General features: G+C 47.1%; 1 protein-coding gene across 9 annotated transcripts; it reads left to right on the top strand.

Moving 5' to 3' along the window:
• Positions 1 to 1,117: 1,117 nt before the first annotated feature.
• On the top strand, positions 1,118 to 27,358 carry LOC125768494 (unconventional myosin-XVIIIa). Of its 9 annotated transcripts, none has more exons than XM_049436234.1 (9): positions 1,118 to 1,386; positions 2,832 to 3,220; positions 3,296 to 6,748; positions 6,836 to 7,054; positions 12,241 to 12,603; positions 21,014 to 23,052; positions 23,118 to 23,297; positions 23,630 to 24,447; positions 25,841 to 25,954. In XM_049436234.1, the coding sequence occupies exons 2-8, from the start codon at positions 2,933 to 2,935 to the stop codon at positions 24,231 to 24,233; spliced, it is 7,146 nt and encodes a 2,381-aa protein (XP_049292191.1). In that variant the 5' UTR covers positions 1,118 to 1,386; positions 2,832 to 2,932; the 3' UTR covers positions 24,234 to 24,447; positions 25,841 to 25,954. The 9 variants fall into 9 exon arrangements, with proteins under 9 accessions (XP_049292191.1, XP_049292192.1, XP_049292196.1 ...); XM_049436235.1 differs by lacking the exon at positions 25,841 to 25,954 and adding an exon at positions 25,145 to 25,253; XM_049436239.1 differs by lacking the exon at positions 23,630 to 24,447 and adding an exon at positions 25,145 to 25,456 and having other exon boundaries at positions 1,119 to 1,386; positions 25,841 to 25,945.
• The last annotated feature ends 223 nt before the right edge of the window (positions 27,359 to 27,581 follow it).

Raw genomic sequence — 27,581 nt, 5'->3', positions numbered from 1 at the left:
CCTGGCCGTTGATTGTTTGTTTTATTCTAACTCGAAAGAAAACGTGGACCGGAAAAAAGGATCATCTTACTATTGTTACATCTCCAGACTAAGGTCGTTTACCTAAATCAAAAGGAAAAAGCATTGGACGCATCGGCCAACCAAATACAAATGGACTAGTTGAGCCCCCAAACCTTGCTTTGCCTCTAAAAATATATTTGGTAATGAATGTTGTCCAGTAGACATTTTGTATGCTTATTCTTAACAACTCTTGAACTTTAAAGCATCCCTCCTGAATCTAAAATTGAGTTTATATTTGGACGCATGACAAAGTGGACATTCATTGTTCTTTGCACAGATGACTTTAGGATTAACCGAATATTCAATGTCTTGTGCTTGTTGGTTTTGTTGGTCCGTGTTCCTTCCAACTGTCGCTGCTGGTTTCTGCTAGTCCACAATTACAAGATGCAAAATTTAAGTTTCTTTAAGGCCTTTAAGCTCCTTTAATCTTGAAGATGCCTGGTATTTATGGTTTTCCTTGACACTATTTACCCGTACCGGGATATTCAGTCCCGCGCACATGGTCTAGCTGTGATTTGATACCCGATTATGTCGTGTAAGACCAGCGCCGCTTCCACATGTACCACCGGGTCGCCATTCCCAACACACTGGTTTTCCATTAAACACACGCTGCACTTGCTTTCATTTAGCACTGGCTTTAGGTGTTTTAGCAGAAAAGAACAAATAATATTGGCCAGCTAGGGAAACGAAAGTAGGATGTTTAACGTTCAGCGAAAATTTCATACAAATCGGTGAGGATATTTCGAAGCAGTTCGGTAACAAACTTCTCGACACGAGAATATATAAGTTCAACATACATAAAGTGATAAAGAACTGATCAACTAGTAATTAAAAACAAATTGTCAACTACCACGTGCAATCAAATCGTTTCAATTCAAAGCAATCAAACGATTGTCCACCAAAAGCAGAAAATCTCTACAAATGCAGTAGGCATGGTAGGCTCACATCCAAACACTGTATCCACCACCATAAACACGCTCCAGCGAAGAGAGAGAGAGAGAAAAAAACACTTTAAAAGCCATCTGTCCTCTCTCTGCACTGCTGTCGCCCGTTGTCTCTTTTGGTTTTTTTTTTACTCACTGCCCTCACCGTACTGGAAGACAGACAGCCGCACACAACACAACACAACAGCAAACGCGACACCACCGTGCCAGAGAGTGGACTACTTTTTCTAGGTGTGTGCGTGTGTGTGTTTGTGTTGTGTGTGTGGTTTTTTTTTCCCTCTAGTTCCACAGCTATTTGCCAGCAGCAGTTTCCCGTTTGGATGTTTGTCGTCGTCATCTTGGACGGACCCCCGCCCCGCTAGGAAGGGTTTTTTAGAAATAGGTACACATTCCCAAAACGGTGTTTGACCCCCAAACGTACCGAAACGCTCCGGAAAATCGTAGTCGCTATCTGGTTTTGTGTTGGCCTCTTCTGCTGCTGCTGTTTGCAAAACGGTTACCTTTCCCCCCCTTGTGTGTGGCTATATGGTACTTGTATCCCGAAAGTGCTCCAGACGATGTTCTTAATTTCCTCACACCCGTCGTACACGCCCTTCGTTTAGATTTGCAGCAGTTTTAAAGGTGGCAAAAGTTATGAAAAGTGTAAAACTGTTGTAAGCATGTAGAAAGAAGAAATGTTCGTTCAGCTTTTGTTAATCAAAAACATCCCACTAGCGTAGTCCCCTCGAGACACTCGAGACTGTGGGACATATGAGGGTTGTTATTGCTACCATCATCCCTTGTTTGCTTTTGTGCCCCTGCGTGTGAAGCCCTTTTCCGTTCCGTCACCCACACCCGTGCTTTCCCCGGAGCGACAGACAGACGTGCGCTATAATAAACCACAAACCGTACATAAAACCACGTTTGGGTGCATTGCTGTCCTGCCCTGGTCTGGTATGGTTCGCAAATGTAAACGTTCAATGTTTTCGCGAGCCTGTTTTTGCGTAGAAAATGGAGAAAATCCCGGAATTACACACCCGCCCGTGTAAAGAGATATACCTTGTGTGCAGTAGTGTATCCGCCGCAGTGCGCGCGGTCAATCTGGCGCGCCCATGAAGGTTTGTGTTTTGTTGGTTCGGGGTTCCGTAGTGCGTGCGGGGAACGATACGAGTGCGCGGCTGTGCTGGTTTTCCCTTGCTTGCTTGACTAAAGACCGTTCGTCCTCCAGGCTGAAACTGAAGAGCTCTGCCCAGACACTGGTGTATGTAAAGCAAGAAAGCGAAAGAAAGCAACAATCGATGCATATTAATATAACACTCCTTTCGCATAAAGTAGCCCACACGAGCGATATTGAGGAGGTTCGCGCTGGCCGACTGCTAAGATCAAATCGCCTGCAATCGAAACGATTGCGCGACGTCGAATCACCACAAACGTTGGTGGTTCCTTGGGCAAACTCGATAGGTACACACCGCAAATGCTGAATCGGTGTCTACCACCATATCGGTAAGGTGTGTAGCGAGCACCAGATAAACAGTGGATACGCATAGCAAACATTACAGGGGGATTCCAATTCCGTACCAAATGATAAGGCGATAAGAGTGAGACAGTGGCTTTGTGAAGAGTGTGCTTGGCAAACATAGGTTTGCTGTCCAAAAAATAGCTCCCGAACATAAGTATGACGGTGCGACGAAGGTGACGAAATCATAACGGGACACTGCATACTTTAGCCACTCGAAAAAAAAACAACCAGATAGCGACCGATGTGTGTGCGCGTGTTTGTGTGGTGATGAGAACATCAAATAACAATCTGTGGCATAATCTGCCTTTTGCTTCTCTTACCTTTCTTAGGCAAAGAAACCACCGACCGGGTAAAGGTGGTAACGACAACAATAAGCAGCAAGAAATAAGCAATAATACTATCAACAGTAAGGACATAGTTCTAGCCAAGCATGTTTAACTTTATGAAGAAAGGCGTTGCTGGAGTGGGTGGAGGAGGAGGTGGCGGCAGTGGCAACAGCAGCACGGGAAACGGAAGCGGAGGAGGTAGTACAGTGTCTTCCGGTGGGCTATCCGTTATTGGCGCCCTGTCCGGAATGGACGATCGCGATGATAAGGATCGCCGGAAGAAGGAGAAAAAGCTACGGAAGGAGGGCAAACAGTTACTGCTAGGTGTGGGCAGTATATCCGGTGGCCATTCCAGTAGTATGAGTGCTGAGGAGCTGTTACGCTTAGATGAGGTAGGAGACATATCGATATTCTCTGGTTTCTTCAATCACCAACAGGAACATTAACAGGATCTTTTTGTTTTTTAGGTTCGTCGATCGCTCAAGATTCGTGGTCGGCGGAAAGAGAAGGAAAAGTTACCGAGTGGCATTACGGCCGACTATAGTGCGTCGTTTTTCGCCCAGCTTGACGTGGACCATCGGGAACTGGATCGTGGTACGGAGGAAGTGCTGGCCGTTGCCAATACCACCACCTACATTGACCGCAACGGTGAAATGGTTGAGCGAGTATCGTTCAGCAGCACTACCACGACACTACAGCCCACCTCACCTTCGTACGGTGCAGGATCGGATGGATCGCAACCGCACACACCCGGTGGTACAAAAACGAACCTACCGCCCATACCGCCAAGGCCACCGAAACGTGGCATTCTGAAAGGGTCACGATCGTCTCTCACCGGTAGCAGTGGAGGAATGATCGACATGGGCACGGTATCGTCCCCATCATCAGCTGCCATGCTGCAGTTACTTGCATCACCTTCACCGAGTGCAGACAGCCTTACGGACACAACGACGACGACCACCAACTCTTCCTTCGCAACACCTCCGTTTTCGTTAAGTCCGGTCGGTGAGTCACAGGGTTACGAAGGACGAATCGGACGTGTACATCCGTTCGATGAGCGCGTAACGGCGAACGGGAGCGTTACGCTGGCGTTACCTCCAATACATCTACAACCTTTACCAGCACCACGGGAACTCGTCATTCAACGGCAGAGAGGTCCACGGAACGATTTTGGTTTCAGCCTCCGTAAGGCATTTGTGCTTGATCGTCCGACGGTCGGTGGGATGTCTCTTTCCCGACCGGGTCCTCCCCAGATGCGGGCAATCATTTTTGCTGAACCGAGTTCTACCGGTGCCGTGCGAACGGGGCTGTTGCCGGGTGATCGATTGCTGCGCGTAAACGGTCAACCAGTTGAAGAGCTAAGCCGCGAAACGATCATCGAGATGATACGGAACAGTGGTGATTCGGTGTTGGTACAGGTGCAGCCCATTGCGGAGCTTATCGAACTGTCTCGACGCTGTGTTAGTGTGACTCCCAATAGTGCACCGGTGGACGACTGTAATACGCTTAAGCGCAGTGCCAGTCGTCGCTTTCAAAAGATTCAAACAACGGCTAGCAACAGCGCAACAGATCTGGGCGGAAGGAACGACCTCGAACCGAGCACCGTCGGTGGCCGGGTATGGTTGATCCATCGGGGTGGTTTTACCGCGGCCTTCAAACAACAGTTGTCACCTTCGACGGTAGCGATGCCTTCCCATCATCAGGCAGGAAAGGTGTGGATCCGGCTCGAGGCTACCGGTGAAGAGTTGCTAATCGACGAGGATGACCTCGAGGTAGCGAACCCTAACTCCCTCGATCTCGTGGAGGACGTCTGTCAGTTGCCACACCTGAACGAATCGTCCGTTCTGCACGTTCTACGGCAACGGTTCGCAAACAATCTCATCCACACGCGTGCCGGTCCGGTGCTACTGATCGTTAATCCGATGGCACCGCTCGCTCTCTACTCGGAAAAGGTGGCGTCGATGTTTCGTGGCTGCAAAGCCGAAGACGATATGCCACCGCACATCTTCGCTCAGGCACAAACGGCATACCGGGCGATGTTGGAGACACGGCGTGATCAAAGTCTTATCTTTCTCGGTCGTTCCGGTGCGGGCAAAACTACCAGCTTCAAGCATGCCCTTTACTATCTAACGCTGGCCAGCCGTCAGGAGCTGCAACCATCCGTGCGGGCACTCACCGTCGAGAAGGTGAGCGCCATCGGTACGATAATGGACGCGTTTGGCAATGAACGAACGGCACTGAACGGGAATGCAACGAAATTTACGCAAATTTTCGCACTCGACTTTGATCACGGTGGACAGATCGTGTCGGGTTCGGTACAGATAATGCCGATCGATCGTATGCGCCCCGCCGGTGGCACTAATCGTGGACGATCAGGTGTACCACGGTGGAGTTTTCTTGCCGGCGTTGATGGTGGAGCGTTACGGAAAGAGTTACTGCTTGAACCGGCGGCTGGTGAATCATCGCCGGGAAATAATGCGACCGTGGAACAGGAATCAATCGATTACCAACGGCTTTGCCAAGCGTTCCGTGTGCTTAACATCGATCAAGCGGCGGTACGAGGCATTTGGTACGTGCTGGCTGCCATTCACCATCTGTCCCAGTCGGGTGCGGTGATAGTGGCGGGACGGGTACAATTCGTTAATCCACGATCAGCACAAAAAGCTGCCATGCTGCTCGGCATACCGGTGGAAGATTTACTGTCGTACGTTTTCCCGGAGAATGGTTCGGGCGGTACAACGAAAATGACGCTCAGCACGGCTACAGTAGTGGAGTGTTTGACCGCCTTTATTGAAGCGCTTTACACCGAGCTGTTCTACACGATTGTGGGACTTATCAATAAATCGATCGCTGCAGTAACGCCGCATCAAACGATCGGTTCGGTATTGCTGGTGGATGTGCCCGGGTTCCAGAATCCGGCCAGCGTTGGTGGAGGTACTACCGCTAGTACGTTGGCCGATTTGCGTTTTAACTATCTGCATGAGCGTTTGCAGTTACTGTTTCACAATGCAATGTTAGTGCAGCCGCGTGCACGATATGCACAGGAAATGGTCACGGTGGAAGATTCACTAGCATTAATGGCCACGGATGCGGGTACTGGTGGCGGTGGTGGTGGTGGACACAGCAGTCCAGCTGCAATGGTGGCCCTGCTCGATAAAGTTCCCCAGAGCCATGAGCCTCGCAAAGGTTTGCTGTGGATGTTGGACGAAGAGCAACTGCTAAATCCACAAATGTCGAAAAGCGATGGCACCGGGGGGGATGATTTTGACGACGATGGTGTTGCTGGTGGCAGTGGAAGCGACGAGCGTGATGGACGGTTTCTCGAACGTCTCTTTGCATCGTACGGTGATCGCGAGAGTCGTGAAACGTTACTGTTACGTGCCAGCGTACCGACCGGTGCGTGTGACGTGGTGCTGCAACATCTGCTTGGTACCAACCCGGTACTCTACTCGGTCACCAGCTGGTTAAAGGAGGCGGCCGCCCAAGCACACTACATGCCCCAGCGAGCGCTCAACTGTTTGCGTGACAGTGTGAAGCCGGAAATAAACGGCCTGTTTGTGGGAACGCTTGGTGGAGCGATGGATTCGCTCGCGTTCGGCGGCGGTGGCTCATCGCAGCAGTTGCAGCAACAGTCGCTTCGGCGTATGAGCAGCATCCGGCGCACGTACACCGGAACCGGATTTCCCAAGCGCAACAGTGTGATCGTGCAGGTGAAGTATACGGTGGATTGTCTTATCGATACGCTGCGACGCACGGGAATGCACTTCGTGTACTGCTATCTGCCACAGCACAACGGTGGTACGGCCATGGCCACTGGCGGGTGCGTATCGCTGGAGCAGCAACATCAATCAGCGACCGAAATCAGCGGCACCCGACAACGGGAGGACGATTTAATCAACATTCCATTGGTCCGCAGTCAGGTAAATGATAAGCGGGCTTTGGCGGGACCTATTGATCGATTGCTATCTATCGATTGCTTTTATTTATATGAACTTCGTTTCACACAGCTCCGCGGTTCCCAGATGCTCGACTTTGCGCGCCTTTATCGGTTAGGGTTCCCCATCAGTCTGCCCTTGGGAGAGTTTGTGATTCGGTTTGGGTTGCTCGCGGAAGGTGGCACATCCACCAGCACCGGCACGAATGTGAACGGGGAAGCGGCAATGGTTGATAGTATCCTGAACAACTGCGAAGTCGACTCGTCCGTGTACAGAATTGGAACGAGCCAGGTAAGCAACAACAATGAGAACGAAATTTAAAGAAATATTGTATTTTTAAGTGCGTATCCGTAGCGTACAATTGTTATTTTAACTGTCAGATGGTAAAGCGCCGTTCGATCAGTACACACCTGATTTTTCGAGCACTTAAAGCCCCACATTATACCTGGCGCATTTACTCGTACGCGCGTGTACGTCTTGTTGATGTTGTGCGCTTTCACTTGATCGTACGCACGCGATCGTACGAACACACGCACACGAAGGTGGCCGCATGCCACGGGTTTGGTTGGGTAGTTGTGCGATTGAAACAGCACCATTAGCATTCCGGCCAGGTAGCGCAGCAAGTTGCACGGACAGGTTGCCAAGAGGAGAGAACTCATCGTAAATCGTACCCTCTTGATCGTGGTTAACGTGCTATAGCAGCTCATCTCGATATTGGGATAGCGTTTGTGTGTGCGTGCCGCAACATATTCGTAGCTAGAGAAAGAAAAGGCAACAGCATAAAAGCATTCCAGCGAGCACGAGCATATATAGAATCGGAAGTGTGTAGCATTTGCCATCTCCGCTGTGTCGCTTGCGCTCGCTCTTGCGCACAGCTCTTGTGATGATCAATTGCCCAGATGAATCGTGGAGTGGGCTTCCAGCATCAACACAAGACGGCGATCATACCGAAGCCCTGCATCATTCGCTAACGATCGCGTGTCGGCGGTGGATTCGTTTTCAAGTGTCTGATCATTTGTGAAAGATTTTGTTGGTTAGCAGCAAACATTACCAAAAGAAAAGTGTCTGCTCAAAGAGAGGGTGAAGAAAAAAACAGCTTTTCTTCAATTATCCAATAAACTAATCCACGCCTTTAGTGCATAAAAAACATCGAAACAGTGCAGACACGTTAATGCTGTTCATCTCGCGTACAGTTCCTGACTTCCTTTCCGGGAGGTTTCGAGGTTGTGATCGATTTAGTTCGAATCGTTGCTGAATCGTTTGTTTCGAAAGCAGGAAACGACGAACCCTGCGAATGTTGTTTTCCCTTTATCAGAAGCGCAATACAAAAACAGGCAAACGATCGTAACGGTGCCTGCAGTCGGTTTGTGGCAACGTTGCAACTTCAAGTGCGCGCCGGAACTCCACAGTTAAGCGTTCTTTCCAGTGCTGCTGACTGTGCGTATATAGAGTGTCATCGCTTCGAACGGCTGGTTATTATTGCTGTACAACCCTCACAAAGCGCTCAAGGGGGTGTGCTTGCCAGGTGTTAACGACGTGCCGTGCAGTATTAGAATAAGGAAGAAGGAATTCACCAAAAAAAAAAAACGCATTTTGAGTAAAGAATATCCTTTAACTGCCAAGAAGAGAATGGCCCATACAATAGACCCGCACGGTACGGTGTGGCTTTCACCGACCGGCCTCTAATTTTTCCTTCCCAGCTATAGTTCCATTGCATCTGTAGATGCGTGAGAGTGGCTTGCCGAGTGGCACTGTTTTGGTTTGTGGTGCCCGTTTGTGTGTGTGTGTGTGTGTGTGTGTTTGGCGTGGAAGGAAAGAGAAAAGCGTGAAAGCGTATTTCATTATACCTTTTCTATTTCAATGGCGAGGTGAAAAAAAGACAACGAAAACTGCAACGGATACGTTGTATGTGCGCAGATACACACACACACACCCACTCCCTTCATCTTAAGAAGCAACCCCTTTTCGGTGGTGAAAGAAGTGATCGTGGATAGGGAAAATTGTTATGTTTCTCTACTACGTTGGAGGAAAGCCCACCGAGCCACTGGAGTACTCTGGTGTACCTATCCGAGGCTAATAGTTTCTTATTGTTTTTGCTGCTTCTTCTTTTTCTTCTTGCTATTCCTACCCCTCTTTAAAAAGCCCTGTCTTTTCGGGGGGGTATATGCGACCGTTGCGACGATCGACCCTATTTGAGTTCTTCTCAGTGTGTGCACAGATTTCCATTGTGTGTCGGAGGCAGTTTTCAATTTAACGTTTGTTACTTGCAAATAGTCTTGATCGCCGGTTTTTTGAAAATCGTTTCAGTTTCGGTTGTAGAGGGGGAAATTAATGTGTTTTATGACGAATGATGATCGGGGCGAAGTGAACGTTGTGTGGCGCCGATGATGCTGCAGGTAGCGGATGTGCGATCATAATAATAATAATAGGCTTTAGTTGGTGGAAGGAACGCACAGTCGAATAAATCGGATTCTCTTCTTTCAGTTGTGAGTTCATTGAAATTTGCGAAGGTACTGGTCTGGTGGCAGCACCAAACAAAAAACCCTCAAAGCTCGCCCGCTATATGGGACGGTACACGTGTGCGTAAAAAAAAGGAGTGTGCTTGTGTTGTGGAGGGCACGTTGCCTCTTGGGTGAATGTGATCGATTGTGTCAGTTTTGATCGATATGTCGAGATACCGGGTCTCGTGCGTGTAGATCGTAGCCGGTTTGCGATAGTGTTCACTGCTCGAGGACACTATAATTACAAGCCGCATTGCTGTTAGTTTTCATTTGCTGAATAATATTTATCAGTTCGCTAGTGCTCTTGTAGCAGTACTGATGTTGTGTGTTTTTGCGTTGAGTATTTGTCTGTAAAATAGAAGAAAAAAACACAAACGCACGCCCTTTTTGTTGTTGTTGTTGCAAGTGAAATACCGCATTCTACACACTAAGCGAGGAGGAGAAAACATAAGCAAAAAATTAGTAAACATGGTGCTGGTGAGATGAGCACCCAAAGCAAGCGTAATCTCACGGCCAATGGTGGAAATGTGAGGCGCTCGCAGCAGCACCAGTCACTGAAAGGCGATCAGTTGCTGTGCAAATGTCTGGAGAAGGGCCAGGAAATACTGCGCAAAGTGGAAGAACTAACGGTTAACCCGATCCGAATACGCACGGTATCGCGTGTATCAACGCACTATCAACAGCAGCAGCAGCAGCCGGGTGCAGGTGCAACGACACTACCGTCGACGGCAGCGTTGATCACGTCAAACGTGATGACCCAAACACACACGACAACGAACGCCACCAACGGTGCCGGTGGTGGTGGTGGTGGTGGTCCTAAAAACAATCACGCCCCAGTGACTTCGGTAGGAGGAGGCCTCGGTAAAGGCGTTGGAAGTCATCCGGTGTCCGATGGTCGTAGCAGTGGAGCAGGTGAAAAGAAACATCACCCCACAGCGGGTGCGGGTGTAACTAAGACAGCTGGCACTGGGGCAACTGGTAGCGGTCGTAGTAACAGCATGATGGCCACCAGTAACCGTGTAGCGCTGACCGATGGCAAACGTTTATCAAAGGTAGCGGATAGTGGTGGACCTACGGCTGGAAGGCACTGTAACACGAACGTTAGTGTAAAAGGATCGCCACGTTTGGCCAACAGTGGATCAGGAGGAAAATCTTGGCCTAAACCACCAGCGCTAACGATTGCTCCAGCACCGCTCAAATCACCTGCGCTGGTGAAGCAAAATAAAGCTTGCCCACCGCTAGTAAAACCTTTGTCGTCCGTTAGCTCCGTTCCACAGGCAGTACTCAGTTCCCTCATCGGTGTGAACGGTAATGAGAGTAGCAAAGCGAAGTCTCTATCGACGGGTACACTGATAACAACGGCTCGTCGACCCTCGTTGACGCCTCCAACGATTTCACTGACGGTCACCGACGGGTCCTGTCCACCGCTGGTGATTACCGCACCCCAACCAACACCCACCACAACGCCGCTAATGATGGCGACGGCATCGTCTACCAAAGACTCGTACCACGAGAGTGACTGGAGTGAAGATTCTGGACGTATGTCAAACGAAAATTTGGAACTGTTCGGTGGCGAACCGGAGAAACCACCGAGCAGTGCGAGCAACGGCAGCACGGTGCTACCGGGAAAGCTGAACGAAAGTTTGTTGGGAATATTTGAAAATTCGTCGTCTAACGGTGGTGGAGGAGTGGATGGCATGGTCGCGGTTCCGGCACCAACCATCCATTCCAGTGCACCGTATGCAGGAGGACGCTGGAATCGTTCGATCGGTGCCAGTGCACCGATGCGCAAGAAGAGTTCCAAGGGTGGCCAGATCGAGCAACCGACAATTACGATCAATGGTGATGCCGGCGATGAAGGCGAAAAGGTAACATTAAACTTCAGCGTCTTCACTCAGGAGAAAGCCTCCCGTATTTCGTGTGGGGAGTTGTGGTTGTGGTCGCGATTTTGTTTTTTTTTATTGAATCTCAATTTCCCGTCATTTATTTTGGACGAAAGCTCTCGTCAATCTCGTCGATCCGGAACCGAGATGCAATGAACGGGTTCGGCTTAATTGTGCATTGTACGCGATCATCGGGTCGGTGATCTTCATTTCGTGTCTGTTAGACAATCCGAGAAAATTGCAACGGAACGCTGGTAGAGATGGAACTGAGAGATGGTCAGTTGACGTAGAGTGGGCAGAGTGGGCAGACGAAATGGAAAGTCTGGTAGCTTCTGGTTCGTTGTTCGTCTATATTGGGACTCTAAAATTAGCATCGAATTATACTCATTACAACGAAAGGGAAAAGATTAATTGTTTCGTACGTTAATCGTCAACATTACACGGCGCAAAACTGAGGAGTTTCTTTCCGGCGCAAAAATGAGGAGTAGATATTGGTGTTTGGCGAGCGGGCGGGGAGGATTTTGTTTTCGAAAGATAAAAACATTTCGACAGTTTACACAGTAAACGGTAACACTTATGAAACTTCGCGCGTGCTTTGCGGATGAGACGAAACCGTTCATGCGCCACTTGCCATTACGGTTGGTTTGGTTTCAATAAGTCCCCAAACTTCAAGGTGTTATTGTGGCAGTTAGCAAATATGATGCTCCACATGATGAAACATGTTTTTTTGTTGGGGGGGATGGTTGATGATTTTTGTGGCGCTTTGCAAGACATTTAAAATGTATCAATTTCCTTATCTCCGACCAACCATCGACGGCTATATCCCATGTGTGGTACAGACAGGGCCTTCGCAAATGCATGCGGAGGTGAACGTAGTTTTTTGTTGTTATTCCGTCCTTCCAATAAAATCTCAGCATGAGCCTAACTAATAAGGTCACCAGCCCAAAGAGAGAAAACATACGCCTTCGGAGGTGCTTTTTTTGTTCTTCCCCACTACTTGCAATGTGCATTGAAATCTTTATCTATTTCCGGGCCATTTTTTTCCTCTCTTACTGCTATCATCTAATGTCTCTATGTTTGTTCCGTTTTCTAGGTGTTCTTCCGTTCCGGTGTGCTGGGTGCGCTTGAAGCAAAACGCGACGATCTACTCTCCGATCGGGTCATACAGCTGCAGGCCCATTGCCGTGGGTATCTGGCACGGAGGCGGCTCGCCCGACGCCGTCTGCAGGAACTCGCCGTTAAATGCATCCAGCGCAATGTGCGCGCCTTCCTGAAGGTGCGCGACTGGCCCTGGTGGCGGTTGCTTGTGCGCGTGACACCACTGCTCGCCGTCCACCGGACGGAGGAACAGCTGAAGGTGGCGACGGTCGAACTGCAGCAGGTTCGGGCAAAGCTGGAGAAGATCGAAGCGGAGCGTAACGAGCTGAAGGCGACCAACCACAAGCTGGAGGCACGGGTAAGTGTTAGCATAAGGCAAATGACCTTCTTTCCCAACACCCATCCGTACCGAACCGCGACTGGCTGGCTGGCTGGCGGGAAGTTAACTAACTTCACCCTCGGGTACCACCTACATTAACCTTCGACCTTGCTACGGAACGCGCACCCCCGCCAGAATGGTTGCAATGAATGGAAGTCGGCAGTGAAGTCATAGTCCGCTCATCAGCTGCAACACGCTTGACATGTGTGTCATTCCGATGCAAACACTTGCAATGCGTAGTAGCAACACGTTGGGAAGAGAGTGTAGGTAGGGAGACCCCGACCCCGACCGTCCATGCAGTGGGAAAATGTGGGAGGAAAATTTATACCATCGTACAAGAGGGCGTTGTAATGTAAGTGTAACGCGCCTGAGTTGTTGTTGATTGTCATGGACACCGTGTGGATTGTGTACCTGGTCCCTAAACCAACAGGTGCGTTGTGAATATTTCGTGAATATCTAGTGCAAAAGAAAAAAAAACACTACACAGAGCGTGCATTGTTAGTGAAAATTCGTCTGGCGGCTTTGGGGGTGGAAAAACAAGGTAGATGCTAGTTTCATGAAACCCACCTGATTGCTGTAGGAGGAGAAAGTTTTACCATGTCCACATAGCATTTGTTTGGTTCGTATGTAAATTGGGAGAGGGAATGCAAAACTACACATGTCCGATTGTGTCTGTTCTAAATGTTTTTCTTTCCATTTACATGTAAGCGTACCATCGGCAAGAAGCGAAGAAGGGCACGGTTTATCGAAAATACATCATCTTCGGTTTGCAATCTCGCCCGGAACGTTCACGCCGATGGTGTAATGATGGACAATTGGTTTTGGATTTCGATTTCGATTGGTGTTTGGAAAGTCGCCAACCATAACAAACGGACGTATATTTATACGCCTTCCAGCGTGCGCCCGCTCGTTCGTTATTTGGAAGCCAAGAAACGTTGAAGCTATGTGTGTGTGTGTGTGTGTGGGTGTGGGGGAAAAGGGAAATGAGGGTGCGAAGGGAGTGGAAGAGTTGCTTTTGCACATCTCCAAGCGCTAGATTTACATATGACCATAAATTGTTGCCGTGGTAGCAAATCTTTAAGAGACGCGATTCAAACGAGACACGGTGGCGAATTTCTACTCCGCACACAAACGGATTTCGCTTTCATGAGACTCGGGGTGGTTGGCATGTTGGATCGTATTGTTATGCTAAAGAAAGTAGTATACCCAGTGTTTTACGCTTTATTGAGTTTTTTATTAAAAAAAAATTCTTTCCAATAAGGTTATCAAACTTAAGGAAAGATATAAAGATTTTTAAGATTTTTTAAGCGGAAAATGATCTCATTTATCTGGAAAATGAGTTTTTCCATGTTAAAGTTTACACATTGAAGAATAAGTTAAAAAATGTTCAAAATACAACAAAGTTTTTGGAGGCTGTAAAAATCCAAGTTTACCTTACCGTCTGGCGATTCGTCGAATGTAATTGGAATCTAAATATTTCAAAATGTTACGAGAGAAGATACTACACAATAGTCCGGCCTCAACGATCGGATGTTGGAATCTTCAGTTAAAAACAAAATGGTTAACGATTAAAGTTGTCAACACGATTTTTCATGATAAATTTGTCAGAGACAAAAAGAAATTAATTTAAAGGAAAGAGCTTCTATATAAATACTACTAAATATTGCCAAGAACACAGGGTGTAAATTGAGAGTTAATAGGTTCATAGAGTTTTGCGTAATTCTGGGTTTTTGTTAAGGGACGGCTTTACTCTTTGGACTGTATCTTTGATCAGATATTCCTGAAGCATTAGGCTTCAAGAAAATATAATTACAATCGATGCTTTCGAACATGCTTACTGTATATCTCGAACGTATCCTCCCGTAAAGACCTGTACGTTCATTGATAAATCGTATCGACACTGTTTAAATTAATTTTAATCACTTACAATCTAAAGTGCTCAATCACTATCCTTACTTTGATTGCAGAACTGGATCACAAAGTAAATCACCACTGTTTCGGTTACTTGATTCCCATTTAGAGAGCAATACCAGCACAACAACTGTTTCCTCCATGTCAGTCAAGCAAAACAATGTATGGTGCGGCGGCTAAAAGCCACTTTCAAACCCGTTGCTTTGCGGGAACCCATCAGCAGCTCATTAGTGACCCAGTGTGGTCTTGCAGTGTATCTCGCAAGCACGACGGCAGCGTTGGTTCCGCGTTAATTTAAACACGGGTGACCGAATTTTCGCTGCCGAGTGAAGTTTTTCTTCTTCTTTCGTTCGTTGTTGAGCGTATCTGGGCAATAGCGCAACCGAGCCAAGATTTGTGTTCGCTTCACTTGCCTGCCAGGTCGTCGTCTCATGCCATGGTGGAACATTACGGGATAGGATACGTATAAAATGATGTTCCTGTTTGTTGTTTTTGTCGGTGGTGGTGTGTTTGTTGGTTGTTGATTTCATGTCTCGCACGCTTCCCAACCTTTTTCGCCGTATCTTGCCGATTTTTTGTTTCTTCCTTCAGCCAATGTGAAGGAAGTGTGTGAGTTCGCTCTCGATACGTCCCCATCCTGTGGAGTGATGTGACCCTACAGGAAGGTTCAAATGCGAATCTTCGTCCCATGCACGATCCAATTTCAACCATGCAGGAATAGCACGCAAGAAGAGCCGCATGCACGACGATGATGCGCCTCTCGGGTGTCGTTCATGTCGTGCCACTTGCTGGCACAAGACAAACAGCTGACTAGCGGCACACAGATGCTGCCGGGCACGGTATCTGCCCCATCATTCTTCAACATCAGTGTCTGGCGGAGGGGATTCTATTTAATCCGTTTTTTTGTTTTTAGTAGCTTCATCACGTACAACGTCTCCGTCGATTGGTTTCGATAATTACGCGATGTCGTTCACCAGGCTGCTGAAGATGATGAAGGAAGGAACACACTCATGTTCGCACACTCTCATTCACCAATCGGTGCCGGCTTATTGTGTGGTGAAACAAGCTATTCCCGAAGGAACGAAGCTACGATTATTTAATTTTGGTGTGGAATCACTGTTGTTGCAGCTCAATGTGTATGAACCGGCGAGAACCGTGCACACTTGTATGTACTTTGTTTGAATGTTATTTCGTATAAGTTTTACTATGAAGAAAAAAATGTAATAACGTTAGTTAAATACATTTGATTTAGATTGATATTTATTACCAAACGATCGATCTAATTGCTTAAAATTATTACCCTTTTTCACTGACGCATCAGTGACACACCGCTGGCCGACACTGTACGAAACGTCGATCACAACACTTGCGGACTCTCGCGGGTTCTAAAAATAAGATACACTCCGACAGCCCCGGCCACACCACCAGCTTGAACCATCGGATGGCGCGACGAGACGTATGCCATAATACCGATGTTACATTTGTCGTTGGTTCACTTGACTGATTTGTCTTCCTAGGGTTCGAATAGGGGGCCGAGTACCGAGGGCACAGGTACTGGTGGTGGTGAAGGAACAGATGTGTCGGACGAACAAGAGGGATTGGTATATTTTGTCACCGATGAATCTGGCGGACATGCCGTGTGTGTATGTATGTGTGTGTGTGTAGATGCGTCCATGTATGTGGGAGGTTGGGTGCAGGTTGAATGATGCTCTTCTCTGGTTGACGCGACCAGAAAGGCGACCTAGTGCGTCGGTCTAAGGAGAACAGTGAGTGAATGTGTTGGCAAGTTTTGGCAAAAAGATATGTTTGGTGAACGAAACAATAAATATTGCGATCCAGAGGACATGGCTAGATAGAAAGCAGCGAAGCTCTGAGATTATCGGGGCATTGGCTATTACGAAAGGACGCTCGAGAATTCATCTTACTGAGCAAGAACTTGGCAATGCGTGAATGTAAAAGGATGTGAAAGCTGTTCATTTTTCTGAATGCTCTTCTGAATATCATTAGCCCAAGGAGTATTATCAGCATCATATTAAGAATTTGTTAAGAATGAATGTTAAAAAAATGAAGTTAGTGAGTGATGACGGGATATCCCAAAGTAGTGAATGTAGTTGGGGAGTTCTGAAAGTGTAAACATTAAGTAGTTCTAATAGAGCTAAGCAGTTTAAATTCCTAGTTCATTTCGGTCACAAAGGACCTTTATCCTTTATTTATTTTAAAAATCTAAGGAAGGGAGAGAGTTTGAGCGGGGTATAAACTACCCAAACAGGCTTCTGAAACTATATATGCGTATTAGAGTGATCAACGAACGACACCAAGTACAAGTTCTTGTGGGGAAAAAGGTCGTTGAAGTTCTCAGTCATGCGTAGTAGAAATTCTATCAAATGGTATCTTTGTTTCTTCAAGCACAATTCTCAGGACTTTGAAGTCTTCAACTATCTGGCTACAAAGTTTCAATTTATCTTGCAGTATTTCTTCACTATTGCCCATTTTCTTCACTATTGAGGATCAGTCACTTCACTTGAAATTATCATGGTTGAAACATATCCATATTTCTAGTTAATGTGTACAATTGCTAATTGCAATCGTACTTTAAATTATGACCACCTTTGTACCGACCTCGGATCCATGGTGTTTAAATAGAAGTGCGGCAACTGTGCGCATCGTACAGAAAAGTAGGGCCTACGGATGCGAACAAATACTGCGCCAACGCAAAGACGAACCCTTCGCCGTTAGCGGCTCGGTCAGCTCGTTCCCGGACACGCGCCCGTTTCAGTTCAGTGTTGGTTGCGTTTGCGTTCGGATGCAACCACCAGGGAACACAACGACGAAACCAATCGGCGATCATTATTATTTGCTCGCACCGCGACCATCCGCGCGACCGATCGAACGTGGAAGCGCGAGAACGACCGAACCGCGGTACCAAATTGCTCAATATACAATAGCAAGGGAACGGATTAAGCAAGAAGCGCGGCGGTGTAGAAGTGGCACGCATTAAAAGTCAAATTTAATCCACGATCGGCAATCGCAATCGATCAACGAAGAAGTTCTCCGCGGCCTGAAGATCGACTTCGACGGACGGTGTGGTGCTGTGCTAGAAGAAGAAGCGAGGAGGAATCAAAAAGCGGGAGTGCACTCCCACGTATCCGGTGGGAGATTGAAATCCCTGTCGAAATATTTGTGTCGAAATTAATACGAAAAATTTGAAGTGATTCGCTCTAATAAAAAAAAATCGAGAAGAAAGTGCATTGGCTTTTTAAATTCGAAAATAAACAAAAAAGCGCACTAAAAAAACGGAAGAAGCGAATAATCGGGAACGGAACAGAATCGAAACGACAGGGAATTGTGAATTGGTTTAAAAAATTGTCGTGAATTGTTTTGGGGTTTTGCTATTGATTTACAGAAGAAAGTACCGTGCGCGCGAACTGTTGTATGATCGCGAAGTTTTATCGATCGTTAAAGGCGACGAGAAACGAAAGCAAATTGTTGTTTTCGTTTAAAGAAATGAAGAAATTTGTTGCTGATCGTCCCGATTACAGTAACAACGGTGTGGCAATAAAAAACGCCCATAAAACGTCGCGATCAAAATAGGGCTTTGGAAGAGAAAGAGAGAGGGAAAAGAAGTTTACTACACAAAAATATAGAAAAAAGGCAAATAAAAACGCAATCACTAGCAGTGAAAGCAGCGTGTGTGTGTGTGGGGCTGTGCTTGGCAGATAATCCTATCGAAATGCGTCCGATCATCTCGGCGCCGTCCGCGGTGGTGCAATCACCTTCATCGTCGCGTATCGCACCACCAGCTGTACCGGGATCGGGAAATACTTCTACTGTCCCACAATCGAACGGAACACCACAGGCGGATGTGGCGCAGGGACAGGACCGAAGCAGTGGCGTCGATCAGCCGTTGCAAAACAACGGTTTTGGCACTGGCATCGTCGGTAGCACCAGTACTAGCAGCATCAGCGCAAAGAAACTGAAAAAAGAACCATCCGCACTGTCATTATCAACGACCTCGGGCGAAGCGCCACTAGCAAAACCGGTGGCCACCAAACCACCGCCCGTGGGTGGAAAGCTGTCGTGGAAACATTTTCTTCCCAGTGTCGTTAGCGGTTCGGCCAACAGAAATGCTTCTTCGGCGACAAGCGAAAATGTTACGCGTCCGAAGGAAGCGATTGTTGATGAAAACAACAACGAAATGGTTCCACCGAAGCAGCTGATGACGGCAGCAGCGAACGTGAATGGTACGACAGTTGCAAGCGAAAAGAAGGAATCTGAAAAACACTCCCATTCCATTGCGATCGATAGCGGCAGTGTAAAGGATAAACAATCCATGTCGAATGGTGGTTGCGTGCAAAACGGAGAAATTCAAGAAAATGGACGACTTAAATCTAGCTCCTCGAAGGAAAACAGCACCGAAAAGCATGTCCAATCTCCAACTGCGTCTAATGGTGACATAAAAAGCGTAGAAAAATCCCCATCGTCGTCGGTGGTTCGGAAGCAACTGACAGTAAACGGCACACCGCCATTGCCACCACCGACGACCATTAATGGCACACCGACAACTGGATCTGGCGTGATGGCGATCACCCGTAAGGAAAGTATGAAAAGCGAAATCAAAGTAAAAATATCGCCAAAAGATGAAAAGAAAGAACCCACAACGGTTACCACCACGACGATGGGCAAAGTTTCGTCTAAAACGTTGGAATTAAAACGTTCCACCAGTGGGCACCGATTGACGACATCTTCCTCGACAGCATCTACAGTTGTGGAGGAAAATGGTGAAAAACTTCTCTGCACCAATGGTGGTACGGAAGAACCGAAGGAGAAAAAACGATCCGCATACCTACTAACGGATGGTACGAATGAAAATGGCAAAGGACTTGCTAAAACCAAGTCACCGGGAGGAAAAACTGCAGGTACGGAGAAAACTGGCGCTATGGGTGTACGGTTATCGCTGAAACCGAGCCGATCAGTAACACCCGATCGGACGGAGAAGAATGATCGAACGATCAAAACATCAACAAGGGCTTCCCCGATGCGTAGTATCACGATCGATGATGGTATGCCGAAAGAAAAGTCACCCTCCGACCGGCGGGTACTCGGTACGGAGGTGAAACGCGAGAAAACCCCATTGCGGTCAGCTTCGTCCAAGAGTCTGTCGGCAAAAGTGGAACCCGACAAGACGATGGAGGTCAAGGATGGTGATGCAACCACTGCCGTATTGACGTCTTCTACTCCAACGCCAACAAGCCGTCCTGTAGTGAAGGTGCGCAAAGTAATAAAGAAAATTATCAAAAAGAAACCAAAAGTAACTGAAGCGACTGATGATGTACAGAGCAAGGAGTTGGCTAAAAAAGAAGATACTACCGAGAGCTCTTCGGCAATGATGGGTGCGGTAGAGACAACAATTACACACGAAATGGCCGATACGGCTGTGGTGAAGGGAATTGTGGAAATTTCCAAAATGCCGGCTAAAGATCGCCCCGTTGAGAAGGAGAAAAAGAAGACGATTAGCAAGATCACCAAGGAAGAGAAAGATAAGGATAAACCTAAAGAAGTGGCAAAAACTGAGACGAAAGAAGTGACAGAAAATGGCGAAGAAACGACCACATCCTCCAGCGTCAGTAAGGATCGTCAGTTGAGCGAACGAAAGCATTGGGCTATTCGGAAGCGATCGACGATCGATCGCGCCATGTCATGTGGTCCGCTCGAAGATGATCGTTCCGGTGCAATGTTGGAACAGTTCCTGTTCTCTTTGGCAACCTTGCCTCAAGAAATCGCCGTAGATCTGCCGGCTGTCACACCGCTACCCCGGTTCGGCAGTAATCGTTCCCTAGCACGTTCGGCTTCACAGTATCTTAGCAGCAAGATTCACGATTTCCTTCGCCGTACCGATCACGTTATGCAAGATTGGCGCAATATTGGCCGTACGTTGGGCCGACGGGGAGATTACGGCGTGCGCGGCACGATCAGTGACGTCACCGGGCTCGGAACGGTGCGATCGCGTAGCGTTTCGAACATTATCGCGCGCGGACTGCAACTGCTCAGGGAGCAATCGACTCCACGCTCGCTGTCCGGCCGCTCGAGCGTCTCGCGGTCTAGTTCGCGCTCGTCGTTCTACTGTGAACTACCGGCGACAGGCGCCGAAAAGAAAAACAATCAAAGGATGTTGTTGCGTCGTCGCCGTCTTGGTGACGATCGAAGCAGTCTTGCTAGTTTAGGAGGTTTGGATGATGACGAAGATGACGATTGCAGCACGGTGGTGGATATGAGCGAAGAGGTAAACCGTAGTTTCGCAATGTCGCGTGCACTACACAAATGGGAGAAATTCAAACATGGGTCTCATTTACTTTGCTTTATATCCTTACGGACAGCCAGAAGCGGAGTGGTAGAATGGAAGATACCTCTTATATTCGTCTTTTTGCCTTGAAACACTTCACTAACAGTTTCTTTTTTTCTATTTTCGTATTTCTTTTAGCTGAGCGACATTACATCCGAGCTGACGGAGGAGCACTCGTCGTCCAATTTGATCACGGAACGGCTTGCTACGGAAACATCGGAACGGTTGCGCCTCGAGAAGGAAGTAAAGGACTATGAGTCCAAGTATCGCAATCTGCAGGAGTCGTCCGAAAAAATGGAGATGGAACTGCTGTGTGCCAAGTCGGAACTAAACTGCGACTTTGACGACTGCAGCACAATCGGCGAGTACGATGGTGATGGTACGGATCGGGACGGACTACCACTCGGTGGTGCTGATGGTGAAGTGGCCAAAAGCTACCGCTTACGGTACGAACGAGTCGCCCGTGAGCTGGAGTTTACGAAGAAACGTTTACAGACGCAACACGAGCACGATCTTGAACAACTCGTCGGTTTGAAGAAGCAGCTTGAAAAGAAACTATCCGATGCGTACGAGGAAGTCGAAGAGCAACGTCAGGTGGTTGCGCAATGGAAACGAAAGGCACAGAAAATGACGAATGAAATGAATGATCTGCGCATGCTGTACGAGGAACAGAACAGTCGGAACAACTTGCTGGAGAAGCGACAACGTAAATTCGATGCTGAGTGTCAAACGTTACAGGATAGCGCACGACAGGAGAAGCAAGCGAAAGAACGGCTCACCCGCGAGAAAGATGTACTGATGGCGGAGAAATGTAAACTAGAACAAACCGTATCCGACATCCGGCTTGAGTTGGAACTGAAGGATGAAAAGAACGCAGCGCTTCAGCATGAACTGGACGAAATGGCGTTCGGTGGTGGTACGGAGGAAGAGATTGCCCAGCTAAAGCGTCAGAAGATGGAGCTTGATCGGCGTTGTAAGGAGCAGGACGATGAGCTGGATGAGATGGCCGGCCAGATACAGTTGCTGGAGCAGGCGAAGCTTCGATTGGAAATGTCGCTTGAAACGAGCCGCAAGGAGTCACGCAAAGAAGCACAGCAGCGGGATGATGAGATGGAAGAGATCCGTGGCGCTTCGTACAAGAAGATAAAATCATTGGAATGTCAGCTGGAGCAGGAGCACGAGGAGCGCACGCAGCTGCTTCGTGACAAGCACGAGCTGGAACGCAAGCTGGCCAGTCTGGAGGATCAGGATCGTGCCGAACGGGCGGCCGAAGAAGCGATGGTGCAACGGTTAAAGCGTGATGCTCGCAAATATCGTGCCCTGCTGCGAGACGCCCAAAGTCAGCTGGATCGTGCGAAGGGTGACTCGGCAAGCAAAGCGCTTGTTCGACAGTTGCGCAACCAGCTGGAAGATGCGGAATCCGCGAGGGTAGGTGCACTGAAGGCACGGCAAGTGCTAGAAGGCGAGCTGCAGGATGCACAAATGTTGCTCGAGGAAACGCAACGGGCGCGCAACGAGGCGGAAGATAAGGCCACGATGGCACAGCGCGATCGGACGGAGCTGCAGGCGCAGATCGATGAAAACGAGGAGGAAATGGCGGAGCTGATGAAGAAGTACAGTGCCACGGTGAAGCAGCTGTCGAGCGAACAGTCGCTGATAGCGGAGTACGAGCTGCGGGTATCGGAGCTGGAGGGTGAGAAGAAGTCGCTCAAGGAGCAGGTCGTCGAGCTGGCGACCCGGCTTGAGAGTGTGGAAACCATCGGCGAACCGTCGAACAGTATGGCGTTCAAGCGGCTGGAGCTGCGCACCAAAGAGCTGGATTCGCGTCTCGAGTTCGAGCAGGCGACCCGCGCCCGCATCGAGATACAGCTAAACCGGCACAAGGATTCGTTGGAAAAGTTGCAGGGCGAGCTGATGCAGGCGAGAAACCGTGAATCGCAGGCACAGGACGCACTGAAAAAGGCGCAGAAGACGATCCGCGAGCTGCGGGATGAGCTATCGACGCTTGCGAACCGCGATCAGGAGGGACTGCTGAAGCGGAAGGAGCTCGAAAAACGCATCGAAACGGCCGAATCGGAGACGGCATCGGCGAGAGCGGATCTGCGGCTCGCACTACAACGAATAGCCGATCTGCAGCAGGCGATGGAAGAAGAGGGAGACTCATACCAATCGGACAGGTACGCTGGAAGAATCAGACGGCCAGGGCCATATAGAAAGGGATACATTTGATTTATACTTTTAGCGATACGAGCGATAGTTCGTCGTCGATGGATTCATTCCACGAGTCGACTGTAACACGCAAATCACCGAGCGTCGGCAGCGGAGATCATTTCGGTACAACAAATGGAGGCAGTAGCCGGGGAAGCATCGGTAGTCTGGCCAGCAGTACGCGGGATGGGCGTAAGGAAAGCAACAATCCAAGGTAGGCCACCATTGTGCAAATGTTTCAGGTTTCACCAACAAAAAAAAATCATTCATAAATTCAATTTAAAACAAACATATGTGTCATGTTGACTACCTTGACGGTATTGTCCAGATTACTCATTTAGATTGACTCAGAGCTGATCTTCTTGTCTTGATATTATCAGTACATACGATTAGTTGATCTTAGTTTTATATTTTAGCAATTTACGTGTGTACTTAAAATTGTATGTTCCCATTGAATTGCTGAAAACATCATCAACGTTTCATTCATTAAAGGAAATAATCATTTAAAACCTTCATGTACTATCCATGTGTACATCATAATCCTAGGATTCGTCCAAGCCTGATAGGAAGTGTACGGCGTAAAAAACGCTTACCACCGACTATAAAAGAAGAAGACGAAAGTTACATTACCGACGATCAGACCGGTACTGGAACGAGTTTACCGCAAAGCCAAACGCCAGATCTATTAACTTCCCTGGAAAACGGGCATCTTAATCATATGGACCAAAGCCCAAACACCACAGACACCGAGCAGGTCGAGACGGTGGCAGCTGCTTGTCGGAGAATGAGTGAATCGAGCATGGTACGCGAAGAAACAGCTACGGCAACAAAAGAGTCCGCACCACCCGCAGAAGTTAAAGGCGAGCAGTGTGAATTTCCCTTCGATATCGACACGCTGAAATCGATCAAGGAGAAGATACACTCGCTAAATCAGATCATACGCGATGAGTCGCACGACACGAGCTCGGAAATCGATCTGGTGGATCTGAAGAACCTGAAGAACCAAATACACGAGTTCAAGAAAGCGATCGAATGTAGTCGCTCACGCTCGATGGATAAGCTTGTCAATAGTGGTGGAAGTACGCTATCTGCTGGCATCATAACGACATCGGCCTCTACCGGGTCGGCCAGCACTGAACCACTGTTATAAGAACCCAGCTCAAACAAGCTGAGCGTAATATGACTGCCTAAGGAATGTAGAGCAGAAACTCAATAGTGCATTTTAGTAGACGTATCGACGCATTTTTTTGTGTTACTGCGAAACAAAACTCTGAATACTATTTCCACATCCAAAGGGACCAATTTGGACGTAATTAGAAAAGAAAGGCACTACCATCTTCGCTTCAATGACAACACGGCAAAATGTAAGCAAATTTGTACGATTGCTGCTGCGCAATGCTGATACTTTTCCCTGCCCTTTTGCTCTGCTTGCTGCATCTGCCTGAATGCAATCCTGAATCCTGTTTGGCGGGTTGGCAAAACGTGTAAACCGAACTACCACAGCAAGAAAATACGCCCCATAGAGCTGGCGTACTCTGTTGTGTTGTGGGAAATCCTTTCTGTACCGGATCGTCCGATCACAGGATGCAATGCTTGTCGCTATCCAGCAGCCTATTTCCGTGTTTCGCTTTTGTTCTTTTCCACCTTTTTTTCTCCCCTTTCATGTTGATGCGTTCGATAAACGAAACGTACGTGTTTTGCTTTCTGTTTATTCGCCATTTAATATTCATTGCATCGTACATGTGTGCGCCTTTTAACACTAGAACGGCCAAGAACAGGAAAAAAATTGGTTCTGTTTAATGGTGAATACTTGAAATTCCACCTTATTTTTATTATTTTTGAAATAATGAAAGTGAATCAAAATAGTTGGTAGGTCGTTCTACTGTTAAAACAAATATCAGTCACTAATTTTCAGTTTTGCTGATGGTTTCGCATATTACTTTTAAAGATCACAAATGAATCCTTTCCTTTTATTTCTTTTCGTTCCTTTCGACCTTCATAAATTACTTGTTTGAATGAACTCCACCCCCAAAAAACCAAAACATCACACTACAAATATAGAGCTAGCTTTTACCGAAGACCGCAACCACAGCGTGCACCAGTTTCCGTGGCTTCCTCGCCAGCACCTTCGTATACCAGCATGTTGACTGAATATCGCAGAGCACTAAGCATCGATCATCATCGTTTCAAAAGTAAACCGGCGACGGCGACAGCTCGTTGTAAAGCTGTCGTAAACGCTACGTACGTACGCACAAATGTTACGGCCATGAGGAAGGAACCGTCGAACACGAGCATAATCAGCAGCAACAGTAGCGATCGTAATAAACAACAACGACAGAGATCGTTCTATTACTGGTGGCAACATCCGTAAAGGTACCGAAATGAAGAAAGAAATAGAAAGCAGTGAAATCGTGACTAGAGAGTTTGCCTTTTCCGTATGCCGAGTGACTAATTAAGCGGGAAGCTGTATATGTGCGTTTGTTTTGTTTGCAGTTAGAGCAAATATTAACAAAAATAGTGAAAAAAGGAGAGAGAAAAACAATAACATATCTTGTGAAGCACAGGATTTTTGAGTGCGCTATTTCCCCTTTTGTGTCTTTTTGGCAGTGAATACAGTTTTCGCCCTTTAATGATTTACTTGCATCAGAATGTATAAATTATTAATAGGCTTGATCGTTATTCGTTTATGCAATATAATAACCTGAAAGATGTAATTAATGGGTTTTTTTTTGTCTTTTGCCTATTCTTACTCAACAGAATCACACTAACAATGGCTACTGGTTCCGAAGGCAGTCATCAGCCGGTAACGACAGCACCACCGAGCACGACAGCACCTGCAACAACGAGACTAAGCAACGGAAATGGCGAAGGCACGTTGGACGATTCGTCTTTCGCTTGAGGAGTTGTGGACCAGCTTTTGTGCGTGCAATAGTAATGGATCCCTTTTCCCCGTAGTAATCCTTATGCCATATTAAACACAAAAAGAAGGAAACTTTAACCATATATTTATATACACCACATTATGCAGCGCCATTTTCCAATTATCCTGTTTGCTGTTCCGATACTACACTTATCTAACCTTTTAAATCGAACAAAACCAAATTTACTCAATTCGAGACAAAACACTCGATTTTCCTTCCGCCCCAAAAAAAAAACGGTATGTAATCGATCGGATTCAGCCAAGCGTTAGTCAGGACAGAAAACAACAAAAAACACAGAACGAACAAAAAATTGTCTATATGCGTACATATTTATATACATATACATTATAATGTGCTTATAGTATGGTAAATGATAAACCAATCGAATAAACTGTTCGTATTTATTCATGCTTTTGAGGTAATCCCCCACCCTTCCCGGGGGTTAAGGAGTTGAGGAAAACCTTTTTGCGCACGGACAGCAAATTACGATCGCACACACGCAACTACACAACTCCTTTTTTGTACCGTGTGTGTGTGTGGCTGTGTGGCTGTGTGTTGTTAGGGTTTTATTACCATTTTTTTTCTTTCTTCCAAAAAAGCATATCGTAGGTAGAGACTTCTTTTTTCTTATGTCGTTTTATAGGAGTGTATTAAATGTTTCACCTTTTTTTTCTCCTTTCCGTAACGTGTAACGTGTTGAATTTAGCGGCTACATAGTATTAGCACGCGGTGGACTTGATTAATGAGAGTAGAAGAATGATTTAAGCACGAACAAATGTAATCGAACAAATTTTAAACGGAATATGTACTATGTGCTATGGGAAGGCAGTGGAAGGAAGGAAACAAAAACGGAATGGTCGTCACGCGTTGACGAGGAGCATATCTCCTAAAACTCACAAATGTGTTTATTCACTGTTGTCTTGCTACTTACTTAAATTAGGTTAAATGTAGCTTTTATTTGGATGGGAATGTCCGTTTTGGGTGTAGGTACCTTTAGGCGACTTTCAGTGAATGTCCCGCGTGAAGGAATTGTGCGCAACCCGTGAAAGAAGTTGTTGGGAGCAGGACGCCTTTTATTGTGCGCCGTTACAATACCGGTAAAGCACAGTCGGCTAAGCATATATGATAGAGGAACACGTATTCAGGTGTTTGCAAAAGTAAATTTAACTATCTTTGATACTATTATATCTCGATGATAATAAACACCGACGAGTAAGAAGTACACATAACCTCTCCCGCTCTATCTCTCTTTAGCCCATCGTAGTCAAAAAAACGGCAATTTTTATCCTTATTTTTATCGCAATTTATTATTATTTATCGAATTGTTATAATAAAAAAATACTCCAAAATATTACGCAGTGTAGTGTTCCGTAGATGGTTGAAAACGTGTGATGACATTTGCCTGTTTTTAAAAATGACTTTTTCCTATTTCTTTAAGAATGTACTACTTGCACTTAGGATAATCATTTCACATGATCATGAGAAGATCAATAGAAATCCTTTGGCCAAAAGGTAGAAAAAATCAGTATCGTAAAGTACAGAGCCATATCAGCGAAGCGGTGCATGGATCTCTGCTG

The sequence above is a fragment of the Anopheles funestus genome, chromosome 3RL (assembly GCF_943734845.2).
Source record: "Anopheles funestus chromosome 3RL, idAnoFuneDA-416_04, whole genome shotgun sequence".
In the NCBI taxonomy this organism is placed as follows: domain Eukaryota; kingdom Metazoa; phylum Arthropoda; class Insecta; order Diptera; family Culicidae; genus Anopheles; species Anopheles funestus.
The sequence above is the reverse complement of the archived record's forward strand: the minus strand, read 5'-3'. Positions and strand labels throughout refer to the sequence as shown.